This window comes from Pezoporus wallicus, unplaced genomic scaffold, assembly GCF_028554395.1.
Source record: "Pezoporus wallicus isolate ANWC-B61680 ecotype Strahan unplaced genomic scaffold, APGP_CSIRO_Pwel_v1 contig_5069, whole genome shotgun sequence".
Classification (NCBI taxonomy): domain Eukaryota; kingdom Metazoa; phylum Chordata; class Aves; order Psittaciformes; family Psittacidae; genus Pezoporus; species Pezoporus wallicus.
The window spans coordinates 5051104-5067671 of record NW_026642361.1 but is presented as its reverse complement, the minus strand read 5'-3'; the positions used below and the strand labels follow the sequence as shown (position 1 = coordinate 5067671).

Genomic DNA, 16568 nt, shown 5'->3' with positions numbered 1-16568 from the left:
GTTGCCACCCTTCTTGCCATGTCTTGAAACACAGAGAAAATTGAGATGCCGGAAATGAAGTGCTGAGGATTTGAAGGACAGTTTGTGTGGGTCTGAGAGCAGCATTCACATATGGCTGAGTGGTATTTTGAAAGCAAAAGGTCTGTAGGTACAGGTACTTGAAATGTGTAACCACTTAGGAATCTATAGCTAGATAGTACTTTCCAAAGGTCTGTTAGTAATAGCTTCTTTTCCCATTGGCTTATATAGCAGGGAATGAAGAACTAGAAGCCTTCTGATAAGGCCTGTTTATTAAAAACATTAATTTCTTTGTAATGTGTGCATATTCTCTCACAAAGAAGTCATAATTCCAGTTTAGAGTCCCATATAAAACAGCAATGAAAACAGTTGACAGAAGCAGTACAAATGACTCTGAATATAAATTTCTGTGGTTAAATATGGGTAATTTGCTTTGTTAATACAGGTAGCTTGTATTTTTATAAATGCTCTTGAGAGAAAAATAATTTCTAGCCCATCATTTAGAAGTGTATCTTAAATACTCATTTTTTTCCTTTGATTAATAATAAATTAGAAGTATGTGAAAACCTTAGCACTTGGCTAGATGTGTAACTTAAGTTCTTGGAACAATGACTTTGGCAGGGCCATTCCAGAGGTGATACATGCTGCATGCTGAATTGTATGGAATTTTGCCATTTAGCCAGAATTCTCTAAATACTCTAAATACAATAGTCTTTTAGCAGCATGTTCTTGTACCAGTAATTCTTTTTAATGCAGCAACCGCTAAATATTTTAGAAGAATCAATTTTATTAAATATTTCTGTGGTAGCACAGATTGTACTAACATACTTACATAGCAATTATTCTGTTTTACCTTAGAACCAAACTAGGAAATAGCATGTTTAAAACACAGTAACGCGGTAGAAAGTATCCCTACTCTCTCAACCTGCATCAGAAAGGTAAAATGTTAAATGTATATGCATGATGTATAGAAAAGGAAGTTATATCAAAGCAAGGAAAGGTTCTGGTCTTTTGATCTTTATCTTCCTGTTTTGCATAATGTCAGATGTGCTTACTGTGTATCCTCTATATTTAACCAAGGCAAACAATAATGTTTACTATTTCTGCTATTCCAGATACTATATATCAAAAGGTGCTATCGTTGATCAGCTTGGAGGAGATTTAAATTCGACCCCACTTCACTGGGCAACAAGGTGCTGAAAAATCTTCTGGAATTTTCTTTTCATGTGTTTAATTTGGAATATGCTATTGATCAATTTATGAAATTGCTGTATACAGAGGGAACACTCTGTACAAGAATTAAGTCCATCATCGTTAACTGGGCACACCATGTATGTAGTATGATTGAGCTGCAGAAGCTTTCAGCATATAGTTCAGTTTTTGTCTAATCTTTTTCTGATGTAGAGGAAGTTAATTACTGTGATAGGAAAGGAGTAAAGTAAAATTAGAGTGTATAGGCACCTTGGCTTATTCTTACTCCGGAGATCTTATTTTTGTCAGTCTTTTGTCATTTGTTCAGGAGCTCTTGTGCAAATGGGGCTTGGGATGATTTTTGTGTGACATTGTCCTTGCAGTGTTCTATTACATGTATGGAATTTAAGATGAACGTAAAAATCATGATGCAGAAGATGGTCAGAGAATAATTAATGGCTGGGAAAAATGAAGACAGCCTTGAGTAGTAGCTGCACCTTCACACAGCCACCTAGAAATAGGATACAGAAGAACACTGTCCATATTAATATTTTTACTGTAGACGGCAAAAGGAGACTTAGAAAATTAGCTTTTAATACATTTAATATGTCTAAGTAATTTGTTTACTAAAGACGAGGATTTGGTTTTTAGCCTCCCTTAAAGATTTTAGCTTGTATATTTCTTTTTGTTACAGATCACTCTCTGTGTTAATAGCACAAAAGCTTGATTAAATTTCCTGGTGTTCATGGCTGTAGTCTGTTGTTCTGTGAAGCAGTGTCTGAAGCTGCTTCTGACAGACTGAAAAGGTCTTTTTGCTCATGTCAGAAAGTTAGGTACCTTGTCTACAAGAAGGATATGCCAGTGCTCATTATGCCAAAAAGATGCTTAAGCTTTTAATGTAGTGTGGAGGAAGTGTAGGCCTTGGGTTTTCCTTTTTTCCTTCCTATTTTTATTTCACTACTGTTTTCAGTACTAGAAAGATAAACCATATGCCCCACAAAAAGTGAGAGTATATAGCCAATTTGACATCTCTTAAAATAGCAGGTTTCATATGTGGATTGGAAGAAGTTGGAGTAGACAGATATGTAAACTAGATTTCTAAACTTACACTTTTTTTTTTTTTGTTGACTGGCTTTTTGCTATACAACACTTGGGTAAATTGCATGTAATGAATGCATTGGCTGCACAGAATTTGCTTGTATGAATGAGTTTGCTTACTCAGTTGCAAGAATTGGATCATGACAATTGTTTTCAAAGCATGAGTTGAAGTGCGTGAGCTCTGGTAGCATAGTAACTGCTAAATATATTTGTTGTATTCAAATATTCAAATTTTAATAGTTTTTCTGTGTATCATTAGTCAGTTGTTTGTTTTTTATGTTTTGTTACCTTTAGGCAGGGTCACTTATCCATGGTTGTACAGCTGATGAAATATGGGGCAGATCCGTCGCTAATTGATGGAGAAGGATGTAGCTGTATTCATTTGGCTGCCCAGTTCGGACATACTTCGATTGTTGCTTACCTGATAGCAAAGGGACAGGTACATTTTCCATCAGGAACAAGTTTTGTGTTTTGCACTCAAATTACATGTAATTGTATGTGGGTTTTACGTTACCAGAAAAATCTTGCAGATGTACAACAAAATAACTTGCGTAACAGGTGTGAACTTGTTTAAAGCATAGCATTAATCAAGTATAAATGGACTTTAAAATGTTCTACTGTGATTATGAAATCTTCCTGTGTTTGTTTGTCCTCATGTTTATGTACAGATTTGTCCTGTTTATCTGAACATATAATACTTCAGTCCAAAAGAAGCTGTGTGTCTTTACATGTGTACATACATAAACACACAAAACTTGCTTTAAAATTTAAAACTTGTTCTCTTGGAAAGAGCTCTCCTTATCAATAGCTTTTAAAATGATGATTTTTATTAAAATCACCAAATATTATCAAGTATGATTTTGGTATCCTTTGCATGCTGTAAGCTTGAATTAATTTTAACAATAACTTTTGGAAGCACTTTAAAAAATTCAACTTTGATATTATGTATTGATTTGTATATTTAAAATATAGTATGTTTTAAATATAATACTATTAAGAGCATTGTAATAACGATCCCATAATTCGGTTCTTTAGCTATACTACACAACTGCAGAAACAACGTGGTTTCTGTAGAAGCTGTGGGAAATAGATTATTCTACTTTTTATTCGTTTTTACATGTTTTTACCTCCTTTGTGATGCTGTGACTTTTGCTTATGTGGGCTTACCCTATATGCTACTTGCAAATTATTTTTGCCATTTATCTTTATAGAGACCAGGCTTGACCTAGTTCTGAACCTTAATAGTAGTACCTGTGTGATAAAAGACAACTACATAAATGTCAAAATAAATGTCAGTGTAGGCTGTTGTGCTTCGTTAGTTCTGATCCTAATGCCTTTGTGGAGCTGCATGTTCAGAGGAGAGCCAGCTTTCCTAACTCTGTAGAGAACTGACTGGTGGATTAAGCAATTGCTCCTAATTGCTTCTGTCCCTTTTTGAGACAGTGCTGGAACCCACTTCAGTGTTGCTGGTTCACTGGCTTCCTGGGCTGCAGCAGCCAATGGTAAAATTTCCAGTCTGAGGCTTGAGTCCAGTCCTTGACCTTCTGGAGGGGAAGAACTCTTGGTCAGATGCCCTCTGGCCTTGGTTAGAAGTGAACCCACTTTCAGTGCCAGCAAGTACTACTTGGCCAAGAGGCAACAGTAGCCGATAGCTGTTGCTTTTTATTTAGTTATGTCTTTTACTGAATTTTGAGAGCCCAATACTTGGCTATGTCATAATTTGCTCATGTTTGTGTCAGTAGGTTTTCCTGGTTCAAAATCAAGCCTGGGGCAAGTACATGACATAAATATAATCAGATAACAAGTAACAGAACCTGTAGCACAGCTCAAGTTTAGGTAAAATGATTATTTTAGAAAAAATGCCAGAAAGAAAAACTGAAAAGAGCTTGAAGGCACTTAGAAATGTTCCAAATTGATGCTTGCATTTACTTGTTCATGCTACCTACACTACTTAAAATGCCAGAGATATATCAGGGGCATATGCAAATGTCACCCCAGAATAAGCTAAGATATGGATGTGGTATATCGGGTGGTTGAATAATGTGTTTGTATTCCATGGCATGTGTGAGAGAACCTCAGTCACACATGACAGTTACTAGTAGGGTAAAGTCAGGTTGTAAGAAATATTCTGTAGCTAAAGTTATAGTTTAACTATTTTGTACTCATACTTTATCAGGTAATCATGAAGTATGTATTTTTTTTTATTATTCTCAGAATTGCAATTTTATATGTTAACTACTGTCCCAAACTACATGAAGCTTTCTTCTGAGCTATGGCCTAGGATTAGCTGGGCATCTAGGTTGGGAGACGCCAGTGTAGTAGCAGCAGCCTTGGGGACTTTGGTGGTGCAGCCTGTGAGAGCTGCTCCTAAGCACTGTTAGTTCTGTTGGCACTAAATACTGTTCTCTCCATCAGGCTCAGGCGAGTATTAAGACATTGAATCAAATGCATATGTCTTAGACCCAACCTACAGCACATCACTTACAGAATTATAAGTCTAGTCATGTTTCTTCCTCATGATTATCAAAACTCTGCTTTTCATGACCTATAGTATTCAGAACAGAGTTTTTGTTGTTTGAAAGAACAAGATATGTCAGTTGTGTGTTAGTTCTGTGTCAGTTCTGAGCCTTGCTTGATGAGCTGGCTGCCTGTTCATTCCACAAGAATCTTACAAAATCTCTCCTTCTAGTGAATAACTAGCACATGTTTTTCCTAAATTAGGAAACGTTTTCAGCCTTACATCTCCCTTCTTTATAAATCTCCTTTACTACATGCTCTTAAATATGTTGTCTCTTTAGAAGTCTGTTTCCCTTTCCCTGGGCAACAGTCCATGTGAAGGAGATCTTTTCCTTACGGAGATAGGATTCTGAACAAGGACGTGATGGGTCTTTCTGTGAAGGTCTGTGTTTTGTGAACTAACCAGTAATGGTTCTAAAGAGGATCAAATTCCTGGTCCCTTCTTGGGCAATTTAATGCACTTCTAAGTGGAATCTTGATGCTTTTTGTGCTTTTAAAAAGGCCATATTGTATCACAGTACTGGTTTGACTGTTGCTTGTTAAATGTCCTGGTAAGCCTAAATGCTGCTCTGATCTCTAGCTGCTATTCAGAATCCTACCTTGTCAGCTACACTGCTTTCAGAAAGTAGTGTTAAGTGGCAGAATAGCTACTACAGCTCCTTTCCATGCAGGAAGCTCTTTCTCCCCTATGTTTTTGCCTCTCAAAAAGCTTTTTGTGGAATCTTGTACTAGTGTCCTAGGATTAAGTCTTTGCATATGCAAAGTTGCTCTCTTTCAGAACCAGAGTTGTTCTATTTCAGAAATAAGTGAAAGAATTTGCCAGTTGTGGTCCACAGAGTTCATGCTTGAAATACATACACAGGGCAGCAGGATGTGCAATTTTTGTTCATTGTTGAAATCTTAGGTTCTTCCAATGCTCATACTGTGTTCTAACAGTGTAAATACAACCCTCCATGGGCATTATCAGATTGACCTGTCACTGAGAATTAAACAAGAAATTGATGCAAAAATGCTTGTTGATACACACCGGAGCAGAACAGTCTCCTAATATGTACCTGCTGCTGAAAGTTTACATTTTTGCCTCAGCCCTTTGGCAAAAAGTAGCAAAAGAGCTTCCATTCTGAAATGTCCCACTTATTGTGTGGGTGCGGTAATGATCTGGCAAAATAATGAAGCTTTTTTTGATGAGAGGTTTGTTAGAGCACAAGTCTGCTATCCACAACTATGTCAGCTTTGTTACATCTCTACAACAGTATGCAAGTCAGTCTTAGCTGCTTTGCCTATAGTTAAAGTTCCTTTGAAAAGGAATCTGCCTGAGCCCATCGTATAGCTTAATATGAGTAATGGCTGTAGCCTGCCTGGGTAAATTGTGTGCAGGGAGTAGTCTGGAGCTCATGGATTATTTTTCTTTTAGCTGACTGTCACCTAGTCTGCAAAGTGTAGTTTTGATTAGTCAGGTGGAATCACTAAAGAAATGGTTCTGCTTATATCTGGGCAGTCAGATCCCAGCTGTTATGAAGAATTGCTTTTCTTTATGAAATGTGAAGACAAAGGAGTCATTGTTCATGTTACAGTAATTTCTACAATCTTCAAAATATTGTTCTTCACAGTGTGACCTGCAAATCAAAGTTGTGCTTCTCAAAAATGAAGGAACTTGAAGCTAGGCTGCAGTTCTAATTTCCTTCATGATCTCAACAACAGGAGGTTAAAGGGAGTGCTGGTTGTGCTGTGCTAGTAGGCTCAAAAGGATCTACTCTGTACATGTACTGGGGCAAGCGAACTTGGATCCTGATCTTAATGCGTGTAACTCTCATCTGAGCAAATAGTACAATAAAGCAGTGGTTCTCTTTCCTCTTCATCAAGCGCTTTTAAAATTTATTATTTCTTTTTAATTAAGCACCAGAGTAAAATCCCAGAAATGTGAAGTTATCTGCAGGCCAGGGAATTTCAAAAGCAGTTTTTTGGAAGAACTGAATTGGATTTCCTGGAAAACATCTGTCTGGGTCAGGCTATCAGCACCATGAGCGGGGATCCCAAGGTGCTGGGTATTTGGTAGACTACTGGAGCAGAGAAGGTTCTGGAGTGATAGAAAGCAACATCATCCACTTTCTCGGTTTCTGTCAGTAGTTTCTGTAGCAAAAGACTTTATTCAAACACTTTCAACCTAATTTTCCTAGTAAGGACTGAGGGGAGCAGCACAGAAATTATTGGCATAGCTGTATTGCCTCTAAGAAAACTGTTCAGATCTTGCACTAAGGTAGTTTAGAGTGATTTTGTTAGTGGTGGTCTTTGGAACTTGCCCAAATATGCTTGAGAGTTTTATCTGTCTCCAGTGTATTTAGGGATTACCAGTTTCCAAATTAGTGAGGCGCAGGGGTCTATGAAAGGAAAAACTGCTGTAGGTATTAGATCCTTTGTGATGGATCAAAAGGAATTGTCTGTATGGTGCTGTTTTGTCATTCTATGGCTATGTTCTGTTAAATGTTTTTTTTATATACATATATTTTAGCTACAGGATTACTCACCACTTGATTCTAGGTCAGTTTTATTTCTGTGTCTGTTGTTTTTATTAATGGCTTTTGTTTAAACTTAAAAATTTTCTGGCATCCATTAACTTGATGCCCAGATCTGTAAATATCTTTGGAACTGAGTGAACTAGGGAAAATTGCTTTGCAAGTGGAAAAATAGATGCAGCTACCATTCAGTAGGATATAGGATTCAGCCCATGGTATTTATGCTGATTTATCAAGTATTTTATTAAATATTGGTGCATGTTTTTAATTTTCTCCTGGTTTTGAGTACAACAGTACACTGTCTGTATATCTGTTATGCTGAAGATTAATAGTAAGGTAGAAATGGCTAGTCTTACACAGCATGACTGTTCCTTCATTTCCAAAATAGTTTGGAATGGTTATGTTTTTGCAGTGGTGGTGTTAACGTCTGTTTTCATTTTCTAAATCCCTCATTTTATTATATACTAAAAGCTTGCCAGTTTTTCTCCAATTCAGTTGGCTAGTCTTAAAATACTGCTTCTCATTGCAAGCCTTGTAGCTACTGGATCTTGAGCATGCTTACTTATCTCACCAAAGTACTTTTTTTCCTTCCTTTCTTAGGATGTAGATATGATGGATCAAAATGGAATGACACCTTTAATGTGGGCAGCTTACAGAACACATAGGTAGTATCTCACTGCATTTCTTACTTTCTCTTGATGTTAAATAAGTGGCTTATAGGAGTGACTGTGTTTGATTTTTTGGAAAGTTCTGGTTTGGTTTTGTTTGTTGGTTATTTTTTTTTGTTGTTTAAGTAGTCAGTGTTGTTTTCCACAATTGCCACTTCATTTATGATCATTGTGAGCTAACCTTATTAGGCAGCTTAGCCCTACACAGCCAGTTCCTCACTCCCGCTCAGTGGTCTGAGGAGGAGAATCAGAAAAGTGAGAACTTGTGGGTTGAGATAAAGACAGTTTAATAGCAGAAGGAAAAGCTGTATGCCCAAGCAAAGCAAAATGAATTCATTCACTATTCCCCATTGGCAGATGCCATAACTCCAAATGTCCTTTCCCTTCTTCCTTCTTTCCTTAGCTTTTATTGCTGAGCATGACCTTGGTCAGGTGGGGTCAGCTGTCCTGGCTGTGTCCCCTTCCAGCTTCTTGCTTACCCCCAGCCTACATGCTGCTGGTGGGGCAGGATGAGGAACAGAAAAGCCCCTGACACTATGTAAGACCTGGCCAGCAAGAGCTAAAACATTCATGTGTTATTAATGCTGTTTTGCTCACAAATTCAAAACACCACCTTAGGTGCTATTATGAAGATTAACTAAATCCTAGACAAAACCAGTACAATAACAGTAAAATAAATTGGAGAGAGTGGATATCATGCCGAAATACTAATATGAACTTTTCGTTTACAAAGTACATCTTCCTGTAGAGGTGACTGGAAAAAGTTGGTGTAAAATAACACTTCTCCAACGAGCAGATTTGTCTGAATTAAATTCTTGCTCTGAAGGGCCTATTTCAATCAGTTCTTGAGAGGCTAGCTTTTATGAATGCATGTCATTACCAACATTATCATCCTGTTTTATTTTCCATCTTTTGGAATGTGAAGTGGAAATCTAACATGTTTTGAACTTAAGTTGTTGTCTGCCAAGTATATAATCATGTGCATGATTTTATGAATCTGTTAATACTGTTAGATTTTGGTAAACATGAAAACAGAATTATGTAACAAATGTGTTTCATGACATCCCAGAACAAGCTGTCTTACTGAGCTCCTTTAAATGTCAACAGAATTGTGGTTGCTCTTTGGTGGGAAGGAAATCTGAGCCATTCATAATCATCAGCGAAAAATGTCACACTGTATTACATAGTGTGCCTAATTGATGTTCTTTATAGAAATCAAACTCGTTAACAGTGAGATCATATGTATTTGAGATCATCTTCTGTTGATCTAACAAGAATTTTCTTTTCTAGTGTGGATCCAACCCGATTACTACTTACATTTAATGTTTCTGTTAATCTTGGAGACAAGTACCACAAAAACACAGCATTGCACTGGGCTGTGCTAGCAGGAAATACAACAGTTATTAGTCTTCTGTTAGAAGCTGGAGCTAATGTTGATGCTCAAAACATAAAGGTAAACACTTGGTCTGTTTTTTTTGTTGTAAGTGGTTTGAGATGGAAATAACCGAGTCTATGATAAATCCCAAGATTATTATTGTGGGTATAGTGGGATTGTGAAGATGGAGCAAAAGCTATGCCACTGATGTTTAATTTGGGAGTCAGTTTTTCCTAACAGTGATGCATAAGAACTAAATCTGCACCCTCGAAAGTAGTTGTGTAAATAATTTAGCAATGGTTATGTGCAAATATACGGGATCAGGGTGTGCAGTTACAGTGCATGCATGAAGACCCACCCATTTGGATGTGAAATTGGAAATCTTCTGGTGGAGTTCTGGGCTGACTATTGGAGTGAGATGAGAGACATCTCTTCCAGAAACGTGACAAACACTCTTGTATATCTCCCAGTGTCAGTAAGGAAGTTGGAGGGCTGAAAATACTTTGAGTTGCCTGATTACTCTACCAGAATCTCTTAATGCTGAATCTAGGTGCAGCAGTATCAGAGCCAATCCCTACCATATGTTAGACCAGCCAAGCAGCTGTTTGAATTTATGCCATAGACTTGGCGTCTATAATAGTTTCTCCAACAGGGCAAGATGCACTTATTGAATTTACTTGTGTCCATTGCTTCCAGACCCTTCTCTATATCATATTAGGTGCACTTTACCACCCAGGATGCTTATTCTGTGGTGTCAGAGAAGAATTCAGTTTTAGAAAAAGAATTCTCAATTTCTCTTCCAGTATTTGTATTTTCCACTTAATGACTGTTACGTATGGAGTAGTTATGCTGAAAAATGCATCTGTAAATCTATACTTACAAAGTATTAAATGCAATCACATGGCTTTTCACGATGTTTAAAACAAATCAACTAGCCTCTTGCATGTACTGATGTGAATATATAATAGTTTTTCCTGGTCTGTAAGGTCAATCCTGAGGATGAATTATGCTGCTAGCCTCACTTCTTGTAAACTGTTGAAAAGCTTTTTTCTATGCCACCTAATGGTAAAAATTAAGGTATTTTTGTGGAAAACAAAAATCAGTGTCATACCTTGCTTCCCTTGGCAGACTGGTTAGTGTGTTAGAGTTTTAAAGGTATCACCTTACCTACATTTGTGGACTTGTAAAACCCATAATAAAAATTTACATGTTTGGCCAAATAAAAATGTATTTGCTAGCCTGAAGCATTTCATGGTCTCTCCTTCTTTATTGACAGACAGCAGCAGTCAGGAGAAAAATAGGTTTTGAACCTGCTGGATCATGATACCTTTCCAGTCATGTCAGAAGACATGTGCCTGGTTTCATTAACCACAGCCTGCCTTCTGCAGTGGAGTCTAGGTTTCTTGCATGCCTTCCCAGATTTCTTAGGATCTTCAGAGGATAGAAATCATTCTAGCAGTGTTAGTTTTGCCATCCTGCCAGTGATTTTGTAGCAGATGCTGATTTGAGTGATTGTAAACATGTAGGAAACTTCTGAATTTGGTTGATTTTTCTAGGTATGTAGAAAAGAATTCAGTTTTGTGTTTCCGTTCTTGAAAAACTCAGTTTTGTGTTTCACCTTGGACTGTCCAGCAAAAAAGCTTTCTTTAAGCCAAAAAACAGTTGTTAGGTATCTGGCTCATGTTTCCCCAGAAACGAAAGGAATAGTGAAAGGCTCCTTTCTGATGCAGTCACTTCCAGATTTCTGCAGCACTATCTAGTGAGGGCATTTTCTCAGCTAGCCCATAGAATTGACTAAGAGTTGTGGTAATGATCATAATTTTTTGGCTCAAATATTAGGTGCGAGCTTTGACTGTGTTGTTCCCAACTCAAGTTAGTCTGTGTTAGAAAGTCATATAGTGCTGGCCACCTAGGTTTGGAACAAATTGGAACCAGTCATCTCAGTAAGGTACTCTCTTGCTTTGCATGACAGTTTGGCAAGTGTATGACAATAGCACTCTTATTCTAGAATAAAACTTGATACAAGCAGTGGGTTTTGTCCTTTGTGTTATTTAAAATCTTTATATTGTGCTGTACATGGAAATAATACTTTTGTCTTGGTATAAGAAAACTTTTTCCTTTTTGGGAACTGGATTAGAGTTGGAACCAGCTTTTCAGTTGTCAAAATAGAGTGGTTTTTTAATTAGTTGATTTTTTTGTTAAGGAAATTATCTTGCCACCCCAGTAGATGATGGATTGTGCAGATGAAGACACAGGATTTCACAGGGAGTCAGTTTATCACTGAGGGTCATTGGGAAGCTGCAAATTTTACTTAAATATAAGCAGATGCTCCTTTTTTTACTAGAGTGATAGAGACCTAAAAGAGCTTTTACAGTTGAAGGAAGAGTTTATGTTTTTCTTTTTTATAAGTTGAATGGACTTCAGATGTAATTTCTTGATTAATCAGCGTATCTGTAGGCTTGTCCATTGAAGTCTATATGTAAAGTTCCCTATGGTAATAGCTTCAGATTATTCTTTCTGGCTAAACTCTTCAAATAAATGCTACTGAAGCCTTATTGCTTCGTGGCAAATCAAGTTTGTAACTAGATTAAGTTCCCCAGTTTTTATTGTTTTTCTTTTTTTTTTTTTCTCCTTTCTAAGTGAGTCACCCATCCACCACCCCTGTGAAAACAAGGAAATTATTAAAATGGCGAGGTGATGAGAAGCACAGTCAAAAGACTTGAAAGCTCCCTCAATCTTTTTATTTAGGCAGTTCCTAGGTGTCTCATGGCCCTCTAGTGGAAGGGATGCTCAGCGGGACCACAAGACAACTTCAGGATTTACTTGGGAGATCAACTCCCAGAGGGGATTGCTTGTTCACAGGTAATCTTTGCAGTCTAGATATATACGGTGATATTAAACCAGAAGCATCTCTGAGGTTTTCCAGAGCAATTCAAACTTCTATTAAATTTGTGATGAAGCAGGACCATAGCTTGATTTCAGGCATTTCTGCTGAGGATGGAGTTAACTTAATCTGTTTCTTAAGCATCTGGCTAAATAAATTTGAAGCCAAGTTAAGTCAAAAGGTAATTTTTAATTATTTTTTCTAGTTAAACATCTTGCACAGGAGTGCAAGATCGTATTTTAGCAAGAAGCTTCAGCTCATAAACTGTAGTCCATGCTGTTTACTCTCCTTTTAGAGATTTGGAGCAAGATTTCAAAGGCAAAAATGACAGTTAAGTACTCAATTCCCATTGTCTTTCTATGGGATATAGGTAGCTAACTGTACTTTTTAATCTTTGAGATCTCTTCTGTCTATAGTAATTATTGCCCTTTCTGGGTAATTTCAGTTTCTGGTACCTGTCTCACTTTTTTTTTAGGAGGGGGCCGAGCGATGGAGGATTCAGCCATTTTTCAAGCCTCCATGAATGGTTTGTTTAGGAGGGGAGTTAACTCCAGTAGAAGAGAGGAGGAGTCAAATGCAAAACTGAAGCTGGAGGTACCTGAAATTGGTTGTCTCTTGCCTCCTCTATAATTTTAAACCCAGTCAATAACATTCATTTAGCTCTCTTCCTAAATGTTTTGAAAGCAACAAATCAGTTTGGTAGGCATCTTTGGCCCCTGTATCTCTCTCTTTGTGTCTCTTTTGCTCTGTCTGTTGGTCCTCTCTGAAAGTAGGGAAGGAGAAAGTTTAGCACCCAAAGTACATGGAGGGCAAGCTAAGCATAAAAGCTTAAGAGTTTTGGAATGAGTTGGAAATGAGCAATCAGCTTATTCTTTCTCATTTTCTTCCTAGGACTTCAGTAACAGAGATGAATATAAAGACATTAAGCTTGTGGGAAAAATTCCTTATAGAAACATTCCATGATACTAGTAACTTCACTCTGCCAGAAAGGCAGAGAATTAACTGAGAAGTTGGGCTTTAGACTGTGAGAGTTTCCATGATCCAGTGGGTCACGAGTTCTTATTCTTTGCTTGATTTCTGCTGCCTGTCAATAGCTGAGGGGGATGCAGGATGCACAGTCTTTCATTTACAGACTAGTAGACTGTGTGTAAACCAGTGAAATATAGATGTGTTATACCTAAGGCAACAATTAATGCTATATCAGGACATATATATTGTCAGGATCACATGTTTTATACTCGTCCACGCATGTACAGTTATGAGAGAGTGAAAAAGACCAAAAGGAATGAATGATGTTTCGTATCAAGTAAGCTGCAGAGCAAAAAGTATGCCAGAATGTATCTCAAACTGATTTAAAATGTATTATTTTTGCTTGCCAATCTTCTGTTTCAGAAGTGCTCTGAATGCATTTTATTTTTAAATTAGATGTTTCCCGCTTTTGTACCTCTGGCAGGGAGAATCACCACTTGATCTTGCAAAACAGAGGAAAAACGTTTGGATGATAAATCACCTACAGGAAGCAAGACAAGCAAAGGGATATGACAGTCCATCCTTTCTGAGAAAACTAAAAGCTGATAAGGTAAGAAGTGGTCTAACGCTTATGTAAATCAGTATTACTGCTACTGTTGGTTAGGGGGAGTGTGTATTTGTTTAAGGTAAGCAGTTCAGTAGTGTGCTGTCTCCACATTTCAGTTTCAGAAAACGTTTTTTTGTTATAGCAAGAGTAATTGCAAAAGAAAAAAGAAAAGCAAAAGCTTTATTCAGTACAGGAGGGAAGAAAACCCTAATCCTCCACACAGTTTACCTTTAGTTTTTTGTGCTAGCTAAATGTTAGGGAAGTACCAAGTGGTCAGGTACTGTAGGGAACAGCCAACACTTTCACAAAGCTGACTCTTAAGCATCTAAGGAGAAAAGTGTTTTTGATACCCTGAACTCTGGTCTTCTCTCTAATTATGTATCCTTTTGTGTGGATGAAAGAAGCAGTCAATAGTATAATGTAATTGCTAATGTGGAGGCCTTTTTTCTTCTGAGGTTATTATTTTATACTACAGATAGGAGGAGGAAAGAAATGATGGGATAAAGGATAACAATTGCTCTGGCATGAAGAACTATCTACCTGCCTACAGTTTGATAACTTATGTAGAGTTAATATTTACTTACCAGGCAGTGTTGTGCTGGATATTAAGTATTGCTATCACTGACTTGTTACAACTTCATAATTTAAAGATACATTGCATCCTAATTATTAAAGCACTGGCTACATCCTGTGCTTTAACCCTGTGGTAATATAATAATGCAGTGATTATTAATTTTAAGTGGTTTGTGTGCTGTTGTGTGTACATGGGCTTTGTGACTGTGCTATGAGTATCTGGAAGAGTTCAGTGCCTTCATCAGGAATTATACCCACATAATATAAGACAAAAAGCTCCTATCTTTCTTCATAGATGCTTCAGTATAACTTTTATCTGTTAGTTACATAATAACAGTCTTGAAAGTTCACTGAGATTACCACGTGCCTTGTAGTAGTTTATACACTTTGACAGATTTTTAAAGAAGAGCTACCATTGTCTTTATTCTGAATTAACATCAATGTGTTTAGAAGACAATTCTTCTAAAACAAACAAATCATTGAATCATTATAAAATTTTTTCTTGCACACTCATTGGAGGTATGTAAATATAGGAAATCAGAAATTTATGAAGGTTCCTCCCTCTATGTCAGGCTTCCTGAAAATTTCTTGTAAGTTTTTTGTGGCTGTCCTGTGTATTATAGAATATTATCTTATAATCTCTTCCTGAAAATAGAGTTGCTTACTGATATTTGTTTCTATATAGGAATTCCGTCAGAAGGTGATGCTGGGAACTCCTTTCCTAGTTATTTGGCTGGTTGGGTTTATAGCAGACCTAGACATTGATTCTTGGCTCATTAAAGGGCTGATGTATGGTGGAGTTTGGGCTATGGTGCAGTTTCTTTCAAAGTAAGTGTTTTATCAGGATGCTGTTTAGTGTGTGCACACAAGAAATGTTTTGCTGGCATCTCTATTGTTTAAATAATCTTAAATTTCTTTTTGTGTGTGATTTCAACATTCAACATTAATCTTTTGTTCTTTTTTTTTTTCTTCATTGCTATTTCTGGGAAAGATCTTGTGTGACTTTAGCGCTTTGTAATGCTCTGTTGTCTTGCAAATAGCCATGAAATTACCTTGGGGGAATGCCACTGAGCTAATAGAAGCTAAAAGCAGAACAGAAATTCAGTCATTATCCAGAGGAGGGTGCTGAATGTTCACAAAGAGTTATCAGCATGAATTCTGCAGAAAGCAGTCAGGGAAAGTTACTAGAAAGGAATAAAAAAAGATAAGAGCAAGCGTGCTATTACGGCCTTTGTTAGCATTTAAATACCCAAAGGCATCAAAAGTTCCTTGTAGAGAGAAATTAGAGAATGGAAAGGGGTAACTAAAGAAAAAGGCTGCTTTCTAATAACATTTTCAACATGTTACCTGATCATAAAGAATTTTAGTTGTATTTGAGATTACTTTAAATGCATCTATGTGTACATGTACACACACATACTCATGCAGGCATGCTCCAGTGGATTTCCAAGATCTGTAGACTATCTAGCCTCTGCTTTTTGTTGTCATGTGTTATATGTATAGAAGAACCTGTTATATCTTCATATTTATGAGCTTTTTGCGTTTCTGTCATTGAATGTCATGTTTATTAGAACTGCTTATTTCTCCTTCCTTTCTGTTTAAAGAGGAAAAGAAAATGTATCTCTTCCTTAGACCAAGTTCATAGAATTTTAGTGAACTTGATACACCGGGGTGGGGGGGGGGGTGTCATCAAGCTTTTCTCTCTGCAGGACCTTGGAAATGATGTGTTTTATGTTTTTGACATCTCTGAGGCTGTGCAATTTGCTGACCTTCTCCCACAAACAATTTGGCAATGCAAATCCTCAACTACACCTCCTGCACGAAGCAAGGACAAAATTCCTTCCAAGTTTCTCAGGATCCATGTTTTTGTCAAGTTTTGTGTTTTTTGCCTACTTGACACACATTCATGATTAACATACTTACTTTGTCTTATCATTTGCTTAATGTTTAGTATAAATACTTTTTGAGGAGTTTTTCACTAAGCCTAAGTTTGAATGAAACTATTATTCTAGCAGTATCTCCTTTCCCTGTGGAATTTTAGCTAACCTGCTTAGCTATTTTTTCCTCCCTGTTCCTTTCACACACACACACAAACACCTGCACAGAGATCACTGAAAGAAAGATTTCTGCTAAGTAACTACTGTGGGTCCAAATG

At 37.1% G+C, this 16568-nt stretch overlaps 1 protein-coding gene across 1 annotated transcript in view; it reads left to right on the top strand.

Annotated features, from left to right (window-relative positions):
* Positions 1-16568, top strand: part of ZDHHC17 (zinc finger DHHC-type palmitoyltransferase 17) — a 75220-nt gene that overhangs the window by 29964 nt on the left and 28688 nt on the right. Inside the window, exons 4-9 of the mRNA XM_057429549.1 lie at positions 1134-1211; positions 2602-2746; positions 7938-8002; positions 9296-9458; positions 13718-13843; positions 15099-15241. Of these exons, the coding sequence (XP_057285532.1) occupies positions 1134-1211; positions 2602-2746; positions 7938-8002; positions 9296-9458; positions 13718-13843; positions 15099-15241 (720 nt within the window). The remainder of the gene's footprint in view (positions 1-1133; positions 1212-2601; positions 2747-7937; positions 8003-9295; positions 9459-13717; positions 13844-15098; positions 15242-16568) is intronic.